This window comes from Ranitomeya imitator, chromosome 3, assembly GCF_032444005.1.
Source record: "Ranitomeya imitator isolate aRanImi1 chromosome 3, aRanImi1.pri, whole genome shotgun sequence".
NCBI lineage: Eukaryota > Metazoa > Chordata > Amphibia > Anura > Dendrobatidae > Ranitomeya > Ranitomeya imitator.
This window is the reverse complement of record NC_091284.1, coordinates 274,101,614-274,123,426: the sequence shown is the minus strand read 5'-3', so window position 1 is coordinate 274,123,426 and position 21,813 is coordinate 274,101,614. Positions and strand designations below refer to the sequence as shown.

The 21,813-nt window shown below is 44.9% G+C and overlaps 1 protein-coding gene across 1 annotated transcript in view; it reads left to right on the top strand.

The window, feature by feature from the left end:
• Positions 1-21,813, top strand: part of LOC138669750 (myosin-binding protein H-like) — a 208,450-nt gene that overhangs the window by 162,107 nt on the left and 24,530 nt on the right. The window contains exons 7-8 of the mRNA XM_069756474.1: positions 831-990; positions 19,660-19,796. Coding sequence (XP_069612575.1) covers positions 831-990; positions 19,660-19,796 — 297 coding nt within the window. The remainder of the gene's footprint in view (positions 1-830; positions 991-19,659; positions 19,797-21,813) is intronic.

Below are 21,813 nucleotides of genomic sequence, written 5' to 3'. Positions count from 1 at the left end.
TAAGCTTCTCATAAGGTCCTCACAACTGATGTTGGTGTTCTAGATGTTATGTCTTTCTCTCTGTCCCCCAGATGGATAGGAACAACCCATATGACTGATGGCCTGAGGCTTTTTACAGGAGCTCTAGGATACCCCGGCCTCCACAGTTGCCACCGTGCCTCCTGGGTAAAGGTTGGGCAACTAATATGGAATTAGCTGTCCTGCCGGTCTATGGAGGCAGGCCTGGAGACAATGACTCCCTCGGTGTTCCGGCTACTGGTTCCTGCGCCTCAGAAGGAGGAAGCCTGCTCCTGGCTGATCTCCCTTCAATATTCCTCTCCTGTCCTCTGCTTTCCTGCACACTCTCTGCAATATGTGCTGCTTTCTATGTCTCTTCCCAGGAGCTGTAGCATTTCATGCCACAGAGCTCTTCTTCCTCTGTTTTCCTGACAGGAACTGACCCTTTCCCTCCAGATCAGGATGTTGTTATAGGGGAGTTCACCTTAAAACCGGCTTAGAGCTCCCCCTTCTGGTCTGGAGTGTGAACATGTTGCATGCATAGTGTTTACCTGATAAAGAGATTTCCTTTATTGCCTTCAGACGTAACATCACTCCCCCCCCCTAGAGGGGAATGACATTACTGCAACGACCAGGACCCTGGGGCGCTGCACTAGCACATGGAGCTGATAAGTTTAAATAGGGGTTAAGCGACTGTTGCATACTTTGCAATGTTTTTACTGGTATATGTGGGTATGTGGGGCATAAGGTTTTTTCACAATATAAATGTGTTACCAATTTATTTGATCTAAAGTCTTCATCTTTTTTATTCTACAAATATATTCATGTTTTAGGAATGGTTTACAGTTCTTGAGAATTACCGTCAAACTAACTGCACTGTTTCTGACTTGATTATTGGAAATTCCTACTACTTCAGAGTGTTTTCTGAAAATTTGTGTGGACTTAGTGAAAAATCAGCAGTTACTAAAGGTTGTGCTGTAATAAAGAAAGCTGGTGAGTTTTTTATTCTGTTTTAACTTTAATTATAACTAGATTTCCTACCCTACCTTATTAAACTCATGCTATTATTACTAATGTGGTTTCAGAGTTTCAAAGTAGACATACCGTATATACTCGAGTATAAGCCGAGATTTTCAGCCCAAATTTTTGGGCTGAAAGTGCCCCCCTCGGCTTATACTCGAGTCAAGGTGGGTGGCAGGGTCGGCGGGTGAGGGGGAGAGGGCGCTGAGGTATACTTACCTAGTCCCAGCGATCCTCGCGCTGTCCCTGCCCTCCCACGGGCTTCCGCGCTGCAGCTTCTTCCTCTCTTCAGCGGTCACGTGGGACCGCTCATTACAGAAATGAATAAGCGGCTCCACCTCCCATAGGGGCGGAGCCGCCTATTCATTCCTCTAATCAGCGGTGTCGGTGACCGCTGATAGAGAAAGAATCTGCGGCACCGAAGACAGCTGTGACAGCGCGAGGATCGCCAGGACTAGGTGAGTATAGCATATTCACCTGTCCTCGTTCCAGCCGCCGGGCGCCGCTCCATCTTCCCGGCGTCTATCTGCGCTCTGACTGATCAGGCAGAGGGCGCGATGACGCATATGGTGTGCGCGGCGCCCTCTGCCTGATCAGTCAGAGCGCAGAGACGCAGGGACCGGACGCTGGGAGCTGCAAGTAGAGAGGTGAGTATGTTTTTTTTTTTTTTATTGCAGCAGCGGCCATCGCACATAATTTACGTATGTGGAGCATCTATGGGCACAGCTATGGGCCAATATGAACAGTGCAGAGCACTGTGTGGGGCACAGCAAGAAGGCAATATGAACAGTGCAGAGCACTGTGGGGCACAGCAAGAAGGCAATATGAACAGTGCAGAGCACTGTGGGGCACAGCAAGAAGGCAATATGAACAGTGCAGAGCACTGTGGGGCACAGCAAGAAGGCAATATGAACAGTGCAGAGCACTGTGGGGCACAGCAAGAAGGCAATATGAACAGTGCAGAGCACTGTGGGGCACAGCAAGAAGGCAATATGAACAGTGCAGAGCACTGTGTGGGACACAGCAAGAAGGCAATATGAACAGTGCAGAGCACTGTGGGACACAGCAAGAAGGCAATATGAACAGTGCAGAGCACTGTGGGGCACAGCAAGAAGGCAATATGAACAGTGCAGAGCACTGTGGGGCACAGCAAGAAGGCAATATGAACAGTGCAGAGCACTGTGTGGGGCACAGCAAGAAGGCAATATGAACAGTGCAGAGCACTGTGGGACACAGCAAGAAGGCAATATGAACAGTGCAGAGCACTGTGGGACACAGCAAGAAGGCAATATGAACAGTGCAGAGCACTGTGGGGCACAGCAAGAAGGCAATATGAACAGTGCAGAGCACTGTGGGGCACAGCAAGATGGCAATATGAACAGTGCAGAGCACTGTGGGACACAGCAAGAAGGCAATATGAACAGTGCAGAGCACTGTATGGGGCACAGCAAGAAGGCAATATGAACAGTGCAGAGCACTGTGTGGGACACAGCAAGAAGGCAATATGAACAGTGCAGAGCACTGTGGGACACAGCAAGAAGGCAATATGAACAGTGCAGAGCACTGTGGGACACAGCAAGAAGGCAATATGAACAGTGCAGAGCACTGTGGGGCACAGCAAGAAGGCAATATGAACAGTGCAGAGCACTGTGGGGCACAGCAAGATGGCAATATGAACAGTGCAGAGCACTGTGGGACACAGCAAGAAGGCAATATGAACAGTGCAGAGCACTGTATGGGGCACAGCAAGAAGGCAATATGAACAGTGCAGAGCACTGTATGGGGCAATAAATATTCAAAAAAACACTTAACCTACTGATGTCTCAATTAATTTTACTTTTATTGGTATCTATTTTTATTTTTGAAATTCACCGGTAGTTGCTGCATTTCCACCCTAGGCTTATACTCGAGTCAATAAGTTTTCCCAGTTTTTTGTGGCAAAATTAGGGGGGGGTCGGCTTATACTCGGGTCGGCTTATACTCGAGTATATACGGTAATTCCATCGAGTTCAACCTATAGTCTAACATGTTGATACAGAGGAAGACAAAAACCTCTGAGATAGCTTCAAATTGCCCCATATTAGGGAAAAAAAATCAAACTAATTTCCTGGATCAACATCCCGTCATATAATCAAGTACCCATAATCTGTAATAATATATTTTTCAAGAAAGGCATCAGGCCCTACTTCTACTTTTTTAGTGAATCAACCATGACAACATGCTATCGTACAGAGTTCCAAAATTTTACTGCTCTTACAGGAAAAAATTGCCATCTATGATTTGATTAAACTTTCTTTCCCTTGCAAGTAGAGCAGCAGCGAAGCTACTGGGAGGGCAGATGCTGCGGGTGCCCCTGGCCTGGAGCTCTGAGGGGGCCCACCCGGAGCTACGCTACTGTAACTGTATTGTCGCGCGCAGCCCACCGATACAGTTACATTCTGTAGCAGAGCAGGGAGACTCGATCTATGGTGCCCCTGAGCAGGCGGGGGGGCCGGTGCCAGCAATGGGCCCCCTGCCGTCATCAGAAGATCAGCTGTACCGGCATTAAGCCGATACAGCTGATCGCATTGATGGGAGAAGGAGCGCTACGCTGCCTTATTACAGGGTCTTACTATGGGGTCTGCCTTATTACAGGGTCTGACTATGGGGGTACTGCCTTATTACAGGGTCTGACTATGCGGGTACTGCCTTATTACAGGGTCTGACTATGGGGCTGCCTTATTACAGAGTCTTACTATGGGGGCTGCCTTATTACAGGGTCTGACTATGGGGTACTGCCTTATTGCAGGGTCTGATTATGGGGGCTGCCTTATTACAGGGTCTGACAATAGGGGTGATGCCTTATTACAGGGTCTGCCTATATTGGGGTGCTGTCTTATTACAGGGTCTGCCTATGGGGGTGCTGCCTTATGCTACAGAGTCTGCCTATGGGGAGTGCATTATACTATATTGTGGACTATTTGGTGCATTATGCTACTGTATATGGAGGCTATCTAGGGGGCCATCATGCAGTGTGGAGATTACAGTGTGGGGGTCATTATACAGTGTTAGAGCCATCAAACAGTTTGGAGGCTGCTAAGGGGTCAGTATACTGTGTGGGTGGTACTATACAGTGAGGGGCATTATACTGTGTATAAGAGAGCATCATACTGTGTATAAGAGAGCTGTACAGGGGGGGAGACTCGGGACATTATTAAGTGTAAAGTGGGCACTTCTTGCTCCAGGGGAACTCAGGTTACTGTGGCTATCAAAGGGGCACACAGGGCAATATTACGTTCTAGGGGGCAAAATATGGGCACTGTTTTCTAGGGCACTACTATATTATAGAGGGGTGCTTTAGAATTTAGAGGGCACAGAGAACGACACAGCAGGTGCCGTAATAGGGTCACATACAGCAGCAGCGGCTCAGTATTGGGGTATCAGGGGCAGTAATAGGGACACATACGGCAGCAGCAGCTCAGTATTTGGGTATTAGGTGGAGTAATATGGACACATACGGCAGCAGCGGCTCAGTATTGGGGTATCAGGTGCAGTAATAGGGACACATGGCAGCAGCGGCTCAGTATTGGGGTATCAGGTGCTGTAATAGGGACACATACGGCAACAGCGGCTCAGTATTGGGGTATCAGGTGCAGTAATAGGGACACATACAGCAGCAGCAGCTCAGTATTGGAGTATCAGTGCAGTAATAGGGGCACATACGGCAGCAGCGACTCAGTATTGGGGTATCAGGGGCAGCAATAGGGACATATGACAGCAGTGGCTCAGTATTAGGGTATTAGGTGGAGTAATAGGGACACATACGGCAACAGCGGCTCAGTATTGAGGTATCAGGGGCAGTAATGGGGACACATACAGCAGCAGCGGCTCAGTATTGGGGTATCAGGTGCAGTAATAAGGACACATATGGCAGCAGCGGCTCAGTATTGGGGTCTCAGGGGCAGTAATAGGGACACATACGGCAGCAGCGGCTCAGTATTGGGATATCAGGAGCAGTAATAGGGACACATAAGGCAGCAGCGGCTCAGTATTGGGGTATCAGGGGCAGCACTATCTGTAACTGTGCTGTGATCTATGTTCTGTAGGGCTGGTATCTACCACTGACCATATGGTGGTAATATCAGTGTTGGTCTTTATATAGAGATTATCTTCAGTAATATCGTGGTCATCTTCTGAGGTTCTCCTCCACTATTAGGGTGCGTCACAAAATTGTAATCATGGTTACCTGGTTAGGGGCCGACTCAGAAGTTTCGCCCCCCTGAATCAAAACGCTAGCTACGCCTCTGAAGTAGAGGATGACTCCATGTCACTGTCACTGGCCTACATGTAACAATATCATTAAAAAGATCTCTGTACTGTCCATTCATATATTTGCACATTTTCATAAGATTGCCCAATAGCCGTAGTTTTTTCCAAACTGAATAACCCTAAGGGTATGTGTCCACGTTCAGGATTGCATCAGGATTTGGTCAGGATTTTATGTCAGTATTTGTAAGCCAAAACCAGGAGTGGCTGATAAATCCAGAAGTGGTGCATATGTTTCTATTATACTTTTCCTCTAATTGTTCCACTCCTGGTTTTGGCTTACAAATACTGACATAAAATCCTGACCAAATCCTGATGCAATCCTGAACGTGGACACATACCCTTAGTCCTGTCTAGATTTTGCAGGCAACCTAATTCCTATTTTGGTTACTCTTTTTCTGCACTAGCTCTCTATTTAATCTATGTCCTTAGAATACTCTGTAAAATTTTGAGCTGCAGTTTATACAAAGTGTGGCTCGACTAGTGACTTGTACATAGGTGTTCTTTTCATAAGCATTTATGCTTGTTGACCTGGCACTGGCAGTGCCTATGCCTGGTGCCTGACACTGGTCACTAAAGTTGAGTTTTCTGTCCACAGATATGCCCAAAACTTTTTCGGTGACAGGTGTACTTAATGTTTTACAATTTAGTACATAATTTAAAATTTTATTTTTTTTACCTAAATGCATTACCTTACATTTATGTACATTAATCTTCAATTGCCATTTGTCCACCCAAGCCTCTAGCTTACACAAATCCCTACGTAACAATAAATTATCCTCCTCTGTGCTGATTACCTTGCAAAGTTTAGTATCATCTGAAAATTTTGAAATTCTACTCTATATGCCCTCTACAAGGGCATTAATAAATATTTTAAAAAGGCCCAATAGTGAACCGTGTGGTATCTCACTGTTTAGTGTGACCTAAACAGAGCGTATTCTCTTAATAAAAACCCTATCATTTTTGTCACCGGGTCTATTTTTAATCCCATTGCTTTTCTTTTATATACCAAACTTCAACCCCTTCAGTACCTTTGAGGTATCTATACATTATGGTGTTTAAGGGGTTCCAGACCTTTGAGGTATAGGTATGACATGGTAAGAAGTGCCTGCATGATCGCTGCTGAGAGCTCGGCTTAAGTTATAGCCAAGTTCCGGCTGTCACTGCCAGGAGCGGTGCCCACACTGTCCCGGGCCATTTAAATTGACCACAGTATTTAGAAGGCCAGGAGTGGGCTCCCTCTCCTTCCAATTGGCCCCCCATCACGTCATCTGGAAAGCTTTATTGTTCGCCTGGCAACCCAAGATCGCCATTGCGATCTTCGGATCAGCCAGCTATGGCAAACCTGTTAGACCATACCTGGAGCATGGTCTAAGAGGCTTCTGTCACTGTAGCACTGACAGGTATAATTCATTGCAATGCCGGTGAATGCATTTTACCAGCGATCAGAATAATACAAGATAAAGTCCATAGAGTGTGTGATGAGGGAACAGCCGCCATCTTGGACGGGCATACTAACAGAGATTGGCGTGACTCCATTTTGTCTCCTGGTCTCAGGTCTGCAGAGAGGAGTACTCCTGGCCCCCACCTTTTCTAATGAATAAAGTTCCTATTAGTATGGTAATGGGCTGAGCTCAGTGTAAAATGCAGAATACCCGGTGTGGGTAACAGGGCAGTCTCCCCGGCGGCCACTTGCTCTAGGTGCAGTTCCTTTACTGACCTGAGAGACTAAGGGGGCGCCGGAGAGCTGGGCCTGTGTAGTGACGTCACGGATTGGTGACGTGGGAGGAAGGGGTAATCCTTCACAGTGGTGGCAGCGGTGGGATGGAGATTTGGCCACCCCTAGAGTGTCGGTCATTGAGTATGTTGTGCGCTTCCGGGACAGAATGACGGCCTTGACGCGGCTGGTGCATGACAATATGGCCCAGGCCTGTTATGACCTGGTGGTAAGGACAACAATGGACCTGATGGTTAAGAGCACCCGGAAAGACCTGATAGCCACAAAAACACAGAACAAGCTCTGGGAAGTGGGAACTCTGCTGACCGCAATCCCTAATCCTATCACACACAATAGAAATAGCCGTGGATTGCTCCTAATGCTCCCTATGCAACTCGTCACAGCCTCAGAAACTAGCTAGCACTTAAGAGGAAAAATAAGCCTACCTTGCCTCAGAGAAATTCCCCAAAGGAACAGGCAGCCCCCACATATATTGACTGTGAGCAAGATGAAATCACAAACACAGAGATGAAATAGATTTAGCAAAAAGAGGCCCGACTTACTGAACAGACACAGGATAGGAAAGGTCACTTTGCGGTCAGCACAAAAACCTACAAAAGCCACGCAGAGAGTGCAGGGAAAAAAACCCTTCCGCACCGACTCACGGTGCGGGGGGCGCCCCTCTGCGTCCCAGAGCTTCCAGCAAGCAAGGCAATATTTAACAATAGCAAGCTGGACAGAAAAAATAGCAAACAAGCAAAATAGCAAAGAGGAACTTAGCTTCTGCTGGAGAAACAGGTAACCAGTGCGATCCAGGAGCAAACTAGAGCCATAGTACAACATTGACAGCTGGCATCTAGCAATGATCCAAGTGGAGTTAAATAGAGTAGCCAGCTAACGAATTAAGCTCATCACCTGTGGAAGGAAACTCAGAAACACCCACAGCCACCAGAGAAAGTCCATGGACAGAACCAGCCGAAGTACCATTCCTGACCACAGGAGGGAGCTCAACAACAGAATTCACAACACAGGCCCAAGCTGACCAGAAGCGGTGGTACGACCAGAATGCTTGTGAGAGGACCTACCAGGTGGGTCAAAAGGTGTGGGTACTGGTCCCCGTCCCACAAAACAAGCTTCAGTCAGCCTCGGAGGGTCCATACCTCGTGCACCAGCAGCTCAACGCCGTCACCTATCTGGTCACCCTGGACCACGCCTGTGGAAGGATGAAGGCCTTCCACGTGAACATGATGAAGGCACATCATGAGCGGGAGGCTTGTGCCCACCCAGTGTGCAACCTCCCGGAGGAAGGTGAGGTAGAAACCCTCCTGGATCTGCTCACTCAAGCCAAGGCGGGTGGATCCATCAAGGATGTGGGGGTTGGCCACCAGCTTTCGGAGGACCAACGTTCCCAGCTGAGGGTCACCCTACACCCCTTTCGGGAGCTGTCCAGCAGCCTGCCTGGAAGGACTGAGGCAGCCATCCACGATGTGGACACCGGCAATCACCCCCCAATCCGGCGTTCAGCATATCGGGTCTCTCTCGAGGTGCAGCAGCACATGCGCCAAGAAATAGACGAGATGCTGAAGCTGGGGGTGATCCAAGCGTCCAACAGTGTGTGGGCTTCGCCGGTAGTCCTCGTCCCTAAAAAGGACCGAACTACGCGGTTCTGCGTGGACTACCGGGGGCTCAACGCTGTGATGGTCACCGATGCGTACCCAATGCCGTGCATCGATGACCTGCTCGATCAGCTGGCCGGGGCCAAGTACCTGACCATCATGGATCTGAGCAGGGGATATTGGCAGATTCCCCTGACCCCTAAGGCACGGGAACACTCTGCCTTTATCACCCCATTTGGACTGTACGAGTCCATGGTGATGCCCTTCGGCATGAAGAATGCCCCTGCCACTTTTCAGCGGATGGTCAACACGCTGCTCAAGGGACTGGAAGGGTACGCAACCGCGTACCTGGATGACATTGCCATCTTCAGTCCCACCTGGGAAGATCACCTACAGCACCTGCCGCAGGTGTTGAGGAGGATCCAGAGGGCAGGGTTGACCATTAAGCCGGAAAAGTGCCAGCTGGGTATGAGTGAGGTCCAGTACCTGGGACACCGGGTAGGTGGGGGAGCTCTGAAGCCAGAGCCCGGGAAGGTGGATGCCATCACCTCCTGGCCCTCCCCCAGGACTAAGAAGCAGGTGATGTCCTTCTTGGGGACTGCCGGGTACTATCGGAGGTTGGTTCCACACTATAGCACCCTGGCCAAGCCCCTGACGGACCTCACCAAGAAGAAGCTGCCCGTCGCAGTCGACTGGACAGTCGCCTGCGAGACAGCTTTCCAGGCACTCAAAACCGCCCTATCTAGCTCTCCTGTACTACAGGCAGCCAACTTCACATGGCCGTTCGTGATACAGACCGACGCCAGTGACTTTGGCCTCGGTGCTGTGCTCAGCCAGGTCGACACTACGGGACATGAACACCCCGTTTTGTACCTGAGCCGGAAGCTCCTGCCGAGGGAAGTGGCCTATTCCACGATGGAGAAGGAATGTCTGGCAACTGTATGGGCCCTGCAACGCCTGCAGCCATACTTGTACGGACGCCACTTCACCGTGGAAACAGATCACAACCCCCTCAGCTGGTTACACTCGGTCTCTGGGACGAATGGGAGGTTGCTACGGTGGAGCCTGGCTCTCCAGCAGTATCACTTCAGCATTCGCCAAAGAAGCGGCAGAGACCATGGTAATGCTGATGAGTTGTCCCGGCAAGGAGAAGGTGTGGAAGGGCGCCTGGGGGAACACAGGGATGTGATGCCTCCTAGCACCCTCTAAAGCAGGGAGGTGTGATGAGGGAACAGCCACCATCTTGGACGGGCATTCTAACAGAGATTGGCGTGACTCCATTTTGTCTCCTGGTCTCAGGTCTGCAGAGAGGAGTACTCCTGGCCCCCACCTTTTCTAATGAATAAAGTTCCTATTAGTATGGTAATGGACTGAGCTCAGTGTAAAATGCAGAATACCCGGTGTGGGTAACAGGGCAGTCTCCTTGGCGGCCATTTGCTCTAGGTGCAGTTCCTTTACTGACCTGAGAGACAAAGGGGGCGCCGGAGAGCTGGGCCTGTGTAGTGACGTCACGGATTGGTGACGTGGGAGGAAGGGGTAATCCTTCACAGAGGGAGTAAGTGAAAACACAGTAAAAAAAATGTAAAAATATTTTTAATCCCTTAAGTGATAGAGCCAATTTGGTACTTAATGACCAAGCCAGTTTTTACAATTCTGACACTTTATGAAGTTATAGCTCTGGAAAGCTTCAACGTATCCCACTGATTCTGAGACTGTTTTTTCATGACATATTGTGCTTCATGTTAGTGGTAAAAATTTCTTCGATATAACTTGTGTTTATTTATGAAAAAGACAGAAACTTGGCAAAAATTTTGAAAATTTTGCAAATTTGCAAATTTTAATTTTTACTCACTTAAATCAGAGAGATACAGTATGTCACACAAAATACTTAATAAATAACTGTTCCAACATGTCTACTTTACATCAGCACAATTTTTGAAACATAATTTATTTTTGTTAGCACGTTATAAGGGTTAAAAGTTGACCAGCGATTTCTCATTTTTCCTATAAAATTTGCAAAACCATTTTTTTAGGGACCACCTCACATTTGAAGTGAATATGGGGGTGAATATAACAGAAAATACCCAAACGTGACACCATTCTAAAAACTGCACCCCTAAAGGTGCGCAAAATCACATTAAAGAAGTTTATTAACCCTTCAGGTGCTTCACGAGAACTAAAGCAATGTGGAAGGAAAAATTTACATTTTACTTTTTCATAAAAAATTTACTTTAGAACCATTTTTTTTATTTTCACAAGGATATCAGGAGAAAATGGACCAAAAAATGTGTTGTGCAATTTCTTCAGAGTACGCTGATATCCCATATATGGGGGAAAGCCACTGTTTGTGCACATAGCAGGACTCAGAAGGGAGGGAGCACCGATTGACTTTTTGAACGCAAAATTGACTGAAATCAATGGTGAGGCCATGTCATGTTTGGAGACCCCCTGATGTACCTAAACAGTGGAACACCCCAGTTCTAACTCCAAACCTAATCCCAACACACCCCTAACCCTAATCCCAACCGAAACCATAACCCTAACCACAACCCTAACACACCCCTAATCCCAACCCTAACCGTAATCCAAACCATAACCCCAACCCTGACCCAATTCTATCTTTAGCCTAACCCTAGCCCCAACCCTAACTTTAGCCCAACGCTAACTTTAGCCCAACTCTAACCCTAATGGAAAAATTTAAATAAATATATATTTTTTATTTTATTATTTTTCCCTAACTAAGGGGGTGATAAAGGGGGGTTTTGGTTACTATTTTTTTTATTTTGATCACTGTGATAGGGTCTGTCACAGTGGTCAAGATGAACCAATAGGTGCCGGGTGCCAGCCAGCAGCTCTTGGCAGGCACTCTGCGCATGAGCCCACCATTTTCTTCCTGGAAGATGATGTCGGTGGCCCGGGGGACTTCATGGGGGATGCAGGGACACTGGAGGTACCATGGGGGAAATCAGGGGACCCCATTTCTCTCTCCTCTGATGAAGACATCAGAGGAGAGAGAAATTAAATGGGAAATCTGACTTTCTTTTTTTGTGGTCGCCGTTATAACGTTAATAACGCCAATCACAACACTGGGGTCAGTAAAAAACGACCCAAATCATGGAGAAATTTTGACTCTGGGGGGCTTTACGCACTTATTTCTCAGCGCTGTGAAAGAGCAGCACTGAGGCATAAGTACCCTTAACCCCTTAATCCCATATGACGTACTATCCCATCGATGTGACCTGGGACTTAATTCCCAGTGACGGTATAGTACGTCATATGCGATCGGGTGTCAGCTGACTATCGCAGCTGTCATCCGACACTATGTGCCAGGAGCGGTCACGGACCGCCCCTGGCACATTAACCCACGGAACATTGCGATCAAACATGATCGCAGAGTTCCGGAGGTACAGGGAAGCATTGCACAGGGAGGGGGCTCCCTGCGTGCTTCCCTGAGACCCTCGGTACAAGGCGATTTGCTCACCTTGTACCGAGCATTTCCTCCCTGCAGGCCCCAGATCCAAAATGGCAGTGGGACTACATCCGGGTCCTGCAGGGAGGTGGCTTACCAGCACCTGCTCAGAGCAAGCGCTGGTAAGCCTGCAACCCTGCATGTCAGATCTCTGATCTGACACAGTGCTCTGCAAAGTGTCAGATCAGCGATCTGACCCTATAACCTGATGCCCCCCCTGGGGCAATGTTATAAAGTAAAAAAAAATATTCACATGTGTAAAAAAAAAAAAAAAAAAATCCTAAATAAAGAAAAAAATTAAATTGTTCCCATAAATACATTTCTTTATCTAAATAATAATAAAAAACAATAAAAGTACACATATTTAGTATCACCGCGTCCATAACGACCCCACCTATAAAACTGTCCTGCTAGTTAACCCTTTCAGTGAGCGCGGTAAAAAAAAAAAAATAGGCAAAAAACAACGCTTTATTATCATACCGCCGAACAAAAAGTGGAATAACACGCAATCAAAAAGACAGATATAAATAACCATGGTACCGCTGAAAATGTCATCTTGTCCCGCAAAAAACGAGCCACCATACAGCATCATCAGCGAAAAAATAAAAAAGTTATATTCCTCAGAATAAAGCGATGCAAAAATAATAATTTTTTTCTATAAAATAGTTTTTATCGTATAAAAGCACCAAAACATTAAAAAAATGATATAAATGAGATATCGCTGTAATCGTACTGACGCGAAGAATAAAACTGCTTTATCAATTTTTCCAAACATGGAAAGGTATAAACGGCCCCCCAAAAAGAAATTCATGAAGTTTTTGGTCATTCCGCCTCACAAAAATCGGAATCCGCTAAAAAAACTATATAAATAGTAAATCAACCCCCCCTTGATCACCCCCTTAGTTAGGGAAAAATAATAAAATGTAAAAAATGGGCTAGGGCTAGGGTTAGGGTTAGGAGTAGGGTTAAGGTTAGGGTTAGGGCTAGGGTTAGTGTTAGGGTTAGGGCTAGAGTTAGGGTTAGGATTAGGGTTAGGGCTAGGGTTGGGGCTTGGGTTAGAGTTGGGGCTAGGGTTAGGGTTGGAGCTAGGGTTAGGGTTTCAGTTAGAATTGGGGGTTTCCACTGTTTAGGCACATCAGGGGCTCTCCAAACGCGACATGGCGTCTGATCTCAATTCCAGCCAATTCTGCATTGAAAAAGTAAAACAGTGCTCCTTCCCTTCCGAGCTCTCCCGTGCACCCAAACAGGGGTTTACCCTAACATATGGGGTATCATCGTACTCAGGACAAATTGGACAACAACTTTTAGGGTCCAATTTCTCTTGTTACCCTTGGGAAAATAAAAATTTGGGGGGCAAAAAAACATTTTTGTGGAAAAAAATGATTTCTTATTTTCACGTCTCTGCGTTATAAACTGTAGTGAAACACCTGGGGGTTCAAAGTTCTCACAACACATCTAGATAAGTTCCTTGGGGGGTCTAGTTTCCAATATGGGGTCACTTGTGGTGGGTTTCTACTGCTTAGGTACATTAGGGGCTCTGCAAACGCAATGTGACACCTGTAGACCATTCCATCTAAGTCAGCATTCCAAATGGCGCTCCTTCCCTTCCGAGCTCTGCCATGCACCCAAATGGTGGTTCCCCCCACATATGGGGTATCAGCATACTCAGGACAAATTGGACAACAACTTTTGGGGTCCAATTTCTCCAGTTACCCTAGGGAAAATACAAACTGGGGGCTAAAAAATAATTTTTGTGGGAAAAAATTTTTTTTTATTTTTACCGCTCTGCATTATAAACTGTAGTGAAACACTTGAGGGTTCAAAGCTCTCACAACACATCTAGATTACTTTCTTAGGGGGTCTACTTTCCAAAATGGTGTCACTTGTGGGGGATTTCAATGTTTAGGCACATCAGAGGCTCTCCAAACGCAACATGGTGTCCCATCTCAATTCCAGTCAATTTTGCATTGAAAAGTCAAACAGCGCTCCTTCCCTTCTGAGCTCTACCATGCGCCGAAACAGTAGTTTACCCCCACATATGGGGTATCAGCGTACTTAGAACAAATTGCACAACAACTTTAGGGTCCCATTTCTTCTCTTACCCTTGGGAAAATAAAAAATTGGGGGCGAAAAGATCATTTTTGGGAAAAAAATATGATTTTTTATTTTTACGGCTCTGCCTTATAAACTCCTGTGAAGCACTTGGTGGGTCAAAGTGCTCACAACACATCTAGATAAGTTCCTTAGCTGGTCTACTTTCCAAAATGGTGTCACTTGTGGGGGGGTTCAATATTTAGGCACATCAGGGGCTCTCCAAACGCAACATGGCGTCCCATCTCAATTCCAGTCAATTTTGCATTGAAAAGTCAAATAGCGCTCCTTCCCTTCCGAGCTCTGCCATGCGCCCAAACAATGGTTTACCCCCACATATGCGGTATTGGGGTACTCTGGATAAATTGTACAACAACTTTTGGGGTCCATCTTCTCCTGTTACCCTTAGTAAAATAAAACAAATTGGAGCTGAAGTTAATTTTGTGTGAAAAAAAGTTAAATGTTCATTTTTATTTAAACATTCCAAAAATACCTGTGAAACACCTGAAGGGTTAATAAACTTGGCTTCTGCCTCTGCTTCTACTTTCTTTTCTGTGTATGAACGTCTTAATTTGGACCGCTCTGCATTTAAACGGGCCTCTAGAATTCTGTTGCTGAGGGCTGAAGTTCTTGAGCAGGATGATTGGTATGACTGAACAGAGTGTTTAGACGAGGCTGACCTGTGCGATCTAGTTTCTTGCAGATGGGCGATACGAAGCTCCGCTTTATCTCTGGAGACTTGCACGGCGGCGTCCCTTTCTCTGTCTGTGGAATCTGCCTTGCTTAACTCTGATAGGGCTTCGTCGATTTTAGAGTCTATTAGGAAGGCAGCTGTTATGATCTGGTGGCCTTGGAGCAGCATGAGAAGTACTCTGGAGAAGGTGGTCCCTGTACTGACCGCAAACCCTGAACCTAGCAGCGCAACTAAAAGCAGCCGTGGGGGGTACCTAACTCTCCCTAGACCCCTCGGCACAGCCTAAGATCTAACTACCCCTAAAGACAGAAACAGGAAACCTATCTTGCCTCAGAGAAAATCCCCAAAGGATAGATAGCCCCCCACAAATATTGACTGTGAGAGAAGAGGGAAATAACATACGCAGATATGAAATCAGATTTTAGCATAGGAGGCCATACTAGCTAAAAAGAAAGAATAGAACAGAGTACTATGCGGTCAGTACAAAAACACTAGAAAATATCCACCGCAGAAAATACGGATCACCACATCTGACTAAAGACATGGGGGGTATATCTGCATCTCCAGAGAAATAGCTAGGCTGCAAAAAAATCCTTCACAGACCAAGCTGGACAAGACAAAAACATGAAAATGCAAATAACTATAAGGTCCACTGCAGGTGGACAGAAAAAACAAAGCCAGGACTTATCTTTGTAGAAAAACACAGCAAACTGGAGAGACCAGCAGGGAAGTGAATCCTTCAAGAACAATGGAAAATTGGCACTGATTAAAGGATCCTGCAAAGCTATATACCCCAGTCAGTCCTGCAATTAGTAGAAACACATGTCCACTCCTGCAATCCAGGCACAACTGCATTACCCTCTACAACCACCGGAGGGAGCCCAAAAGCTGAATTCACAACAGGCAGCATACTTGGCGGACAGTCTCTTGTATCTGCCGTGGGCCACGTCTAGCTGTCTTATAGTGTCCTGTAAACTCGCTGTGTCACCTTTGTGGCGTTGGACGCTTGACATGAGAGGAGGCGACTCGTTCCCAAAGCTCTCATTTTTCATATTTCTAGTGCAGTAATGCAGTTCAAATTTCGTTTTTTCAAGTTTGCATGTTTTGGCGCTGCAGTGTGCTGCCCTATTTATTTAACTATATACGAGTTGGCGACTCTGGGTTCAGCACCTGTTCACACTCAGTCTATGTTTGGATGTGCAGATCAGGTTTTTTGAAATGTCGTTCCCATAGGTCATCCAGGTTGTCATTGAACTCATCCCTTGTGGAATGGTAATTCTCGAGGACCTTTAATGTTGGCTTGATGGAGCATACTGGTCGTGCATCTTGGTCTGCAGCGGAAGCAGGCTCTGCTTCCCGGTCTTCATAATGGACAGTATCGGGTTGTATTTGCTCTGTTTCAGCACTGGGAAACTGCGAAAGGTCCTTTTCGGCCATTTTGATTTAAGGTGCGCTGTCCCTTTAAGAAAATGAACTTTTGAATTGGGGGCTGGAAATCACGTTGCAGCTTAGTTGCGACCCCCTGATAAGATTCCCAAGGTGCTTTTGGAGAACTGTGGGGTTCTGCAGTTTGACAATCTGCAGCAATGTGGTATAATACACAGAGAGTCTTTATGCACGATGCGGTTTGAGGTGATGCTGCAGGAGATTTCTTAGCAGAGCAGGGCTGCAGTATGTGAGCAGGCAGAGTGTTGGCACATGGATAGGGATATAAGGATGATTCTGGCCGGGCTTCAAGGCAGTCTTTCGACTGTTTTATCCCCAGATGAGGCGAATGGAGGTGTGGTTAACTATTAAGAGTTGTGAGAGATTCGTATCTTCAGTATTTTCCTCGATATGAGGCAGACAGGACCAATGCTGCTCAGCATCCGAAGAGATGATGCACACCAGGGATTGTGCAGTCCAGACTTGTTTATTTGGAAATCTGGACATACAGCATTTAACTGGTAATACAGTACTTCCTCCAGAAATGCAGGTGTAGACAAGGTACAGTAAGATGTAGCACCAAGTATGACTGCAAGTGTGAGTAGCAAGAGAGAGGTCGAAAGACTGATGCCTTCCTAAGCCCGGTTAAAGCGTGTCCTCTCACAACAGAAAGTAAACTGAAAATGGAATGGCTGCCAGAGGAAATTGGACAACAACTTTTGGGGTCCAATTTCTTGGAAATACCCTTGGAAAAATACAAAACTGGGGGCTAAAATATAATTTTTGTGGAAAAAAATATATTTTTTATTTGCACGGCTCTGCATTATAAACTGTAGTGAAACACTTGGGGGTTCAAAGCTCTCCCAACACATCTAGATGAGTTCCTTAGGGGGTCTAGTTTCCAATATGGGGTCATTTGTTGGGGGTTTCTACTGTTTAGTTACATCAGGGGCTCAGCAAATGCAACGTGACGCCTGCAGACCAATCCATCTAAGTCTGCATTCCAAATGATGCTCCTTCCCTTCTGAGCTCTGCCATGCACTCAAACGGTGGCTACCCCCCACATATCGGATATCAGCGTACTCAGGACAAATTGAACAACAACATTTAGGGTCCAATTTCTCCTGATACCCTTGGAAAAATACAAAACTGGGGGCTAAAATATAATTTTTGTGGAAAAATATATATTTTTTATTTGCACGGCTCTGCGTTATAAACTGTAGTGAAACACTTGGGGGTTCAAAGCTCTCACAACACATCTAGATGAGTTCCTTAGGGGGTCTACTTTCCAAAATGGTGTTACTTGTGGGGGTTTCTACTGTTTAGGTACATTAGGGGCTCTGCAAACGCAATGTGACGCCTGCAGACCAATCCATCTAAGTCTGCATTCCAAATGATGCTCCTTCCCTTCCGAGCTCTGCCATGCACTCAAACGGTGGTTCCCCCCACATATCGGATATCAGCGTACTCAGGACTAATTGGACAACAACATTTAGGGTCCAATTTCTTCTCTTACCCTTGGGAAAATAAAAAATTGGGGGCAAAAATATAATTTTTGTGAAAAAATATGATTTTTTTTTATGGTTCTGCATTATAAACTTCTGTTAAGCACTTGGTGGGTCAAAGTGCTCACCACACCTCTAGATAAGTTCCTTAGGGGGTCTACTTTCCAAAATGGTGTCACTTGTGGGGGGTTTCAATGTTTAGGCACCTCAGTAGCTCTCCAAACGCAACATAGCATCCCATCTCAATTCCTGTCAATTTTGCATTGAAAAGTCAAACGGCGCTCCATCCCTTCCGAGCTCTCCCGTGCGCCCAAACAGTGGTTTACCCCCACATATGGGGTATACGCGTACTCAGGACAAATTGTACAACAACTTTTGTGGTCCATTTTCTACTGTTACCCTTGGTAAAATAAAACAAATTGGAGCTGAAGTAAATTTTTTGTGAAAAAAAGTTAAATGTTCATTTTTATTTAAACATTCCAAAAATACCTGTGAAACACCTGAAGGGTTAATAAACTTCTTGAATGTGAATTTGAGCACCTTGAGGGGTGCAGTTTTTAGAATGGTGTCAAACGTGGTTATTTTCTATCATATAGACCCCTCAAAATGACTTCAAATGAGATATGGTCCCTAAAAAAAAAGGTATTGTAAAAATGAGAAATTGCTGGTCAAATTTTAACCCTTATAACTCCTTAACAAAAAAAAATTTTGGTTCCAAAATTGTGCTGATGTAAAGTAGACATGTGGGAAATGTTACTTATTAAGTATTTTGTGTGACATATCTCTGTGATTTAAGGGCATAAAAATTCAAATTTGGAAAATTGCGAAATTTTCAAAATTTTTGCCAAATTTACGTTTTTTTCACAAATAATCGCAGGTAATAGCAAAGAAATTTTACCACTATCATAAAGTACAATATGTCACAAGAAAAAGCGTTCCAGAGTTATAACTTCTGTCCCCACATGAGGCGAATGGAGGTGTGGTTTACTATTAAGAGTTGTGAGAGATTCGTACCTTCAGTATTTTCCTCGATATGAGGCAGACAGGACCAATGCTGCTCAGTGTCTGAAGATATGATGCACACCAGGGATTGTGCAGTCCAGACTTGTTTATTTGTAAATCTGGACATGCAGCGTATAACTAGTAATACAGAACTTTTTCTAGAAATGCAGGTTAATAAACTTCTTGAATGTGGTTTTGAGCACCTTGAGGGGTGCAGTTTTTAGAATGGTGTCACACTTGGGTATTTTCTATCATATAGACCCCTCAAAATGACTTCAAATGAGATGTGGTCCCTAAAAAAAATGGTGTTGTAAAAATGAGAAATTGCTGGTCAACTTTTAACCCTTATAACTCCCTAACAAAAAAAAATGTGGTTCCAAAATTGTGCTGATGTAAAGTAGACATGTGGGAAATGTTACTTATTAAGTATTTTATGTGACATATCTCTGTGATTTAATTGCATAAAAATTCAAATTTGGAAAATTGCGAGATTTTCTAAATTTTTGCCAAATTTCCATTTTTTTCACAAATAAACGCAGGTAATATCAAAGAAATTTTATCACTATCATGAAGTACAAAGTGTCACGAGAAAACATTGTCAGAATCACTGGGATTCGTTGAAGCGTTCCAGAGTTATAACCTCATAAAGGGACAGTTGTCAGAATTGTAAAAATTGGCCTGGTCATTGACGTGCAAACCAGCCTTGGGGGTAAAGGGGTTAAAGGATCCCTATTTTATTGCCATAGCGTTTAAATGTCTATTTTAATATTGCCAATGTACCAAGCTCACAAATTCTATATTTTGTTTTATTTAAATAGAAAATACTTATAAGCGTCCTGAATATACAGAGTGTACCCTTGCAGAAGCTCCAAAGTTTACTCAGCCTCTCAATGATAGAACAACAACAAATGGATATACTACTAAACTGTATTGTAGCGTACGTGGCAGTCCTAAGGTAAGTTTTTATAAGGTACAGTATCTGTTTTTGGCCAGGTTCAGACATCTACATTGCTGTGCCTAGTTGGAATTCCAGGCCTCCTGCACTGAACATACAGCCTTGTAGGTATATTACGAGGCTGTAAGTTTGGGTCAGGAGACACAAGGTCAATTGAAACGTTGTGTCACCATACAGACCATGAAATCATGAAATACGCTTGTCTAGACCAGACTATTACCTTTTATATAAACTCCTCCAGGAAAAACTGCTACTCCGGCTGGAGGAATCAAGACTCAAAAGCCATAATTAATCTTTTTTTTGTTGAGTATTTTTTAGACATTTTTTTAACTCTAAATTATAGCTTTTGCAACAGTTTTACTCTTTTGCGCGGATGAAGATAAAAGTGAGACATAAAAATCGTTATTGAAATGCCAACATTTTAATCGTAAAGGGCTCAAAAAGTATATTTTCATTTGAGCTATATTCATCCTCCATTTTTATTCACTTGGCCGAAGATTCATTGGTGAAAACAACCAAGACAGCAAAAATTACTTAAATGGATTCTGTCAGCAGGATCAACCCTCCTAAGCCATCATTATGGACATGTAGGTCATAGGAAGCTAAATAAAATGACACGTTGATATCTGCAATCCATTGTCTTATTCGAGAAAAATCCACATGCAGGTGTCCTCTGTGCTTCACCTTCCATCTTATAGACAGCCAGTGTTACAAGAACTGCACCTGGTAACCTACAGAAACAAAGGTCAGTTCTACTGTTCTGTCTTAGTTACATGTCTCATAATGGTAACGCCCCTTTTAATTAAAAATAATCTGTGAAGTTAGATTTTCATGCAGATCAATGTCTGGCCCTTAACCCCAAACGAACAGCTTGTTTACATATAAGAAAAAGATGGATACCTCCAGAATAAGATATTAAATCACAGATGTCAAGATATCATTTTATTCAGATTTCTATGGCCTACATGCCCATCTAGATAGCTTAGGATGGTTGATCCTACTGACAGATTCCCTTAAAAAAAAGTTAGTGAAATTAATAAATTAAATATAGCTAAAATAATAATAATCTCCTTAATCTGTAATTTCCTGACCACCTAAGTAAAATAAATGATCTAGTGGATCAGATTTAACCCCTTTCTGATGTCGGGCGGGATAGTACGTCCGACGTCAAAAGCCCCGCTTTGAGGTTGGCTCCGGCAGTGAGCCCACCTCAATGTCACGACATGTCAGCTGTTTTCAACAGCTGACATGTGCCCGCTATTGGCGCGTGATCCATCCGGGCCTACTAACTAGTTAAATGCCGCTGTCAAACTCTGACAGCGGCATTTAACGTGTGTTTCCGGCCAACGGGGCGGAGATACGCGCACCGCTGACCCCCCGTCACGTGATCAGGGATCAGCAGTGCGTCAGCATGAGAACCAGAGTTCTCCTTGAGACCTCTATGGTTGCTGATGTTGGATTACTATGAGTGCCGCCCTGTGGTCGGCGCTCATAGCAATGCAGTACTTCTGCTACATAGGGGCGATCTCAGCATTGCCTCTAAGTAGCAGAGCCGATCGAGTTGTGGCAGCTTCTAGCCTCCCAAGGAGGATATTGAAGCATGCCAAAAGTAAAAAAAAGTGATTAAAAATATGAAAAAAAAAACGTTTATATCACCCCCCTTTTGCCCCATTCAAAATATACAATAAAAATAAAATCAAGCCTACACATATTTGGTATTGTTGCATTCAGAATCACCCGATCTATCAATAAAAAAAGGATTATCCTGATTGCTATACGGTGTAGCGAGAACAAAAATCAAAACCCCAGAATTACGTTTTTGGCTGCTGCGACATTGCATTAAAATGCAATAACAGGCGATCAAAAGATTGTATCTGCACAAAAATGGTATCTTTAAAAATGTCAGCTTGGTACGCAAAAAAATAAGCCATCACCCAACCAGAGATCACGAAAAATGGAGACGCTACCGTTCTCGGAAAAATGCGCAATTTTTTTTTCTTTTTAGCAAACTTTGGAA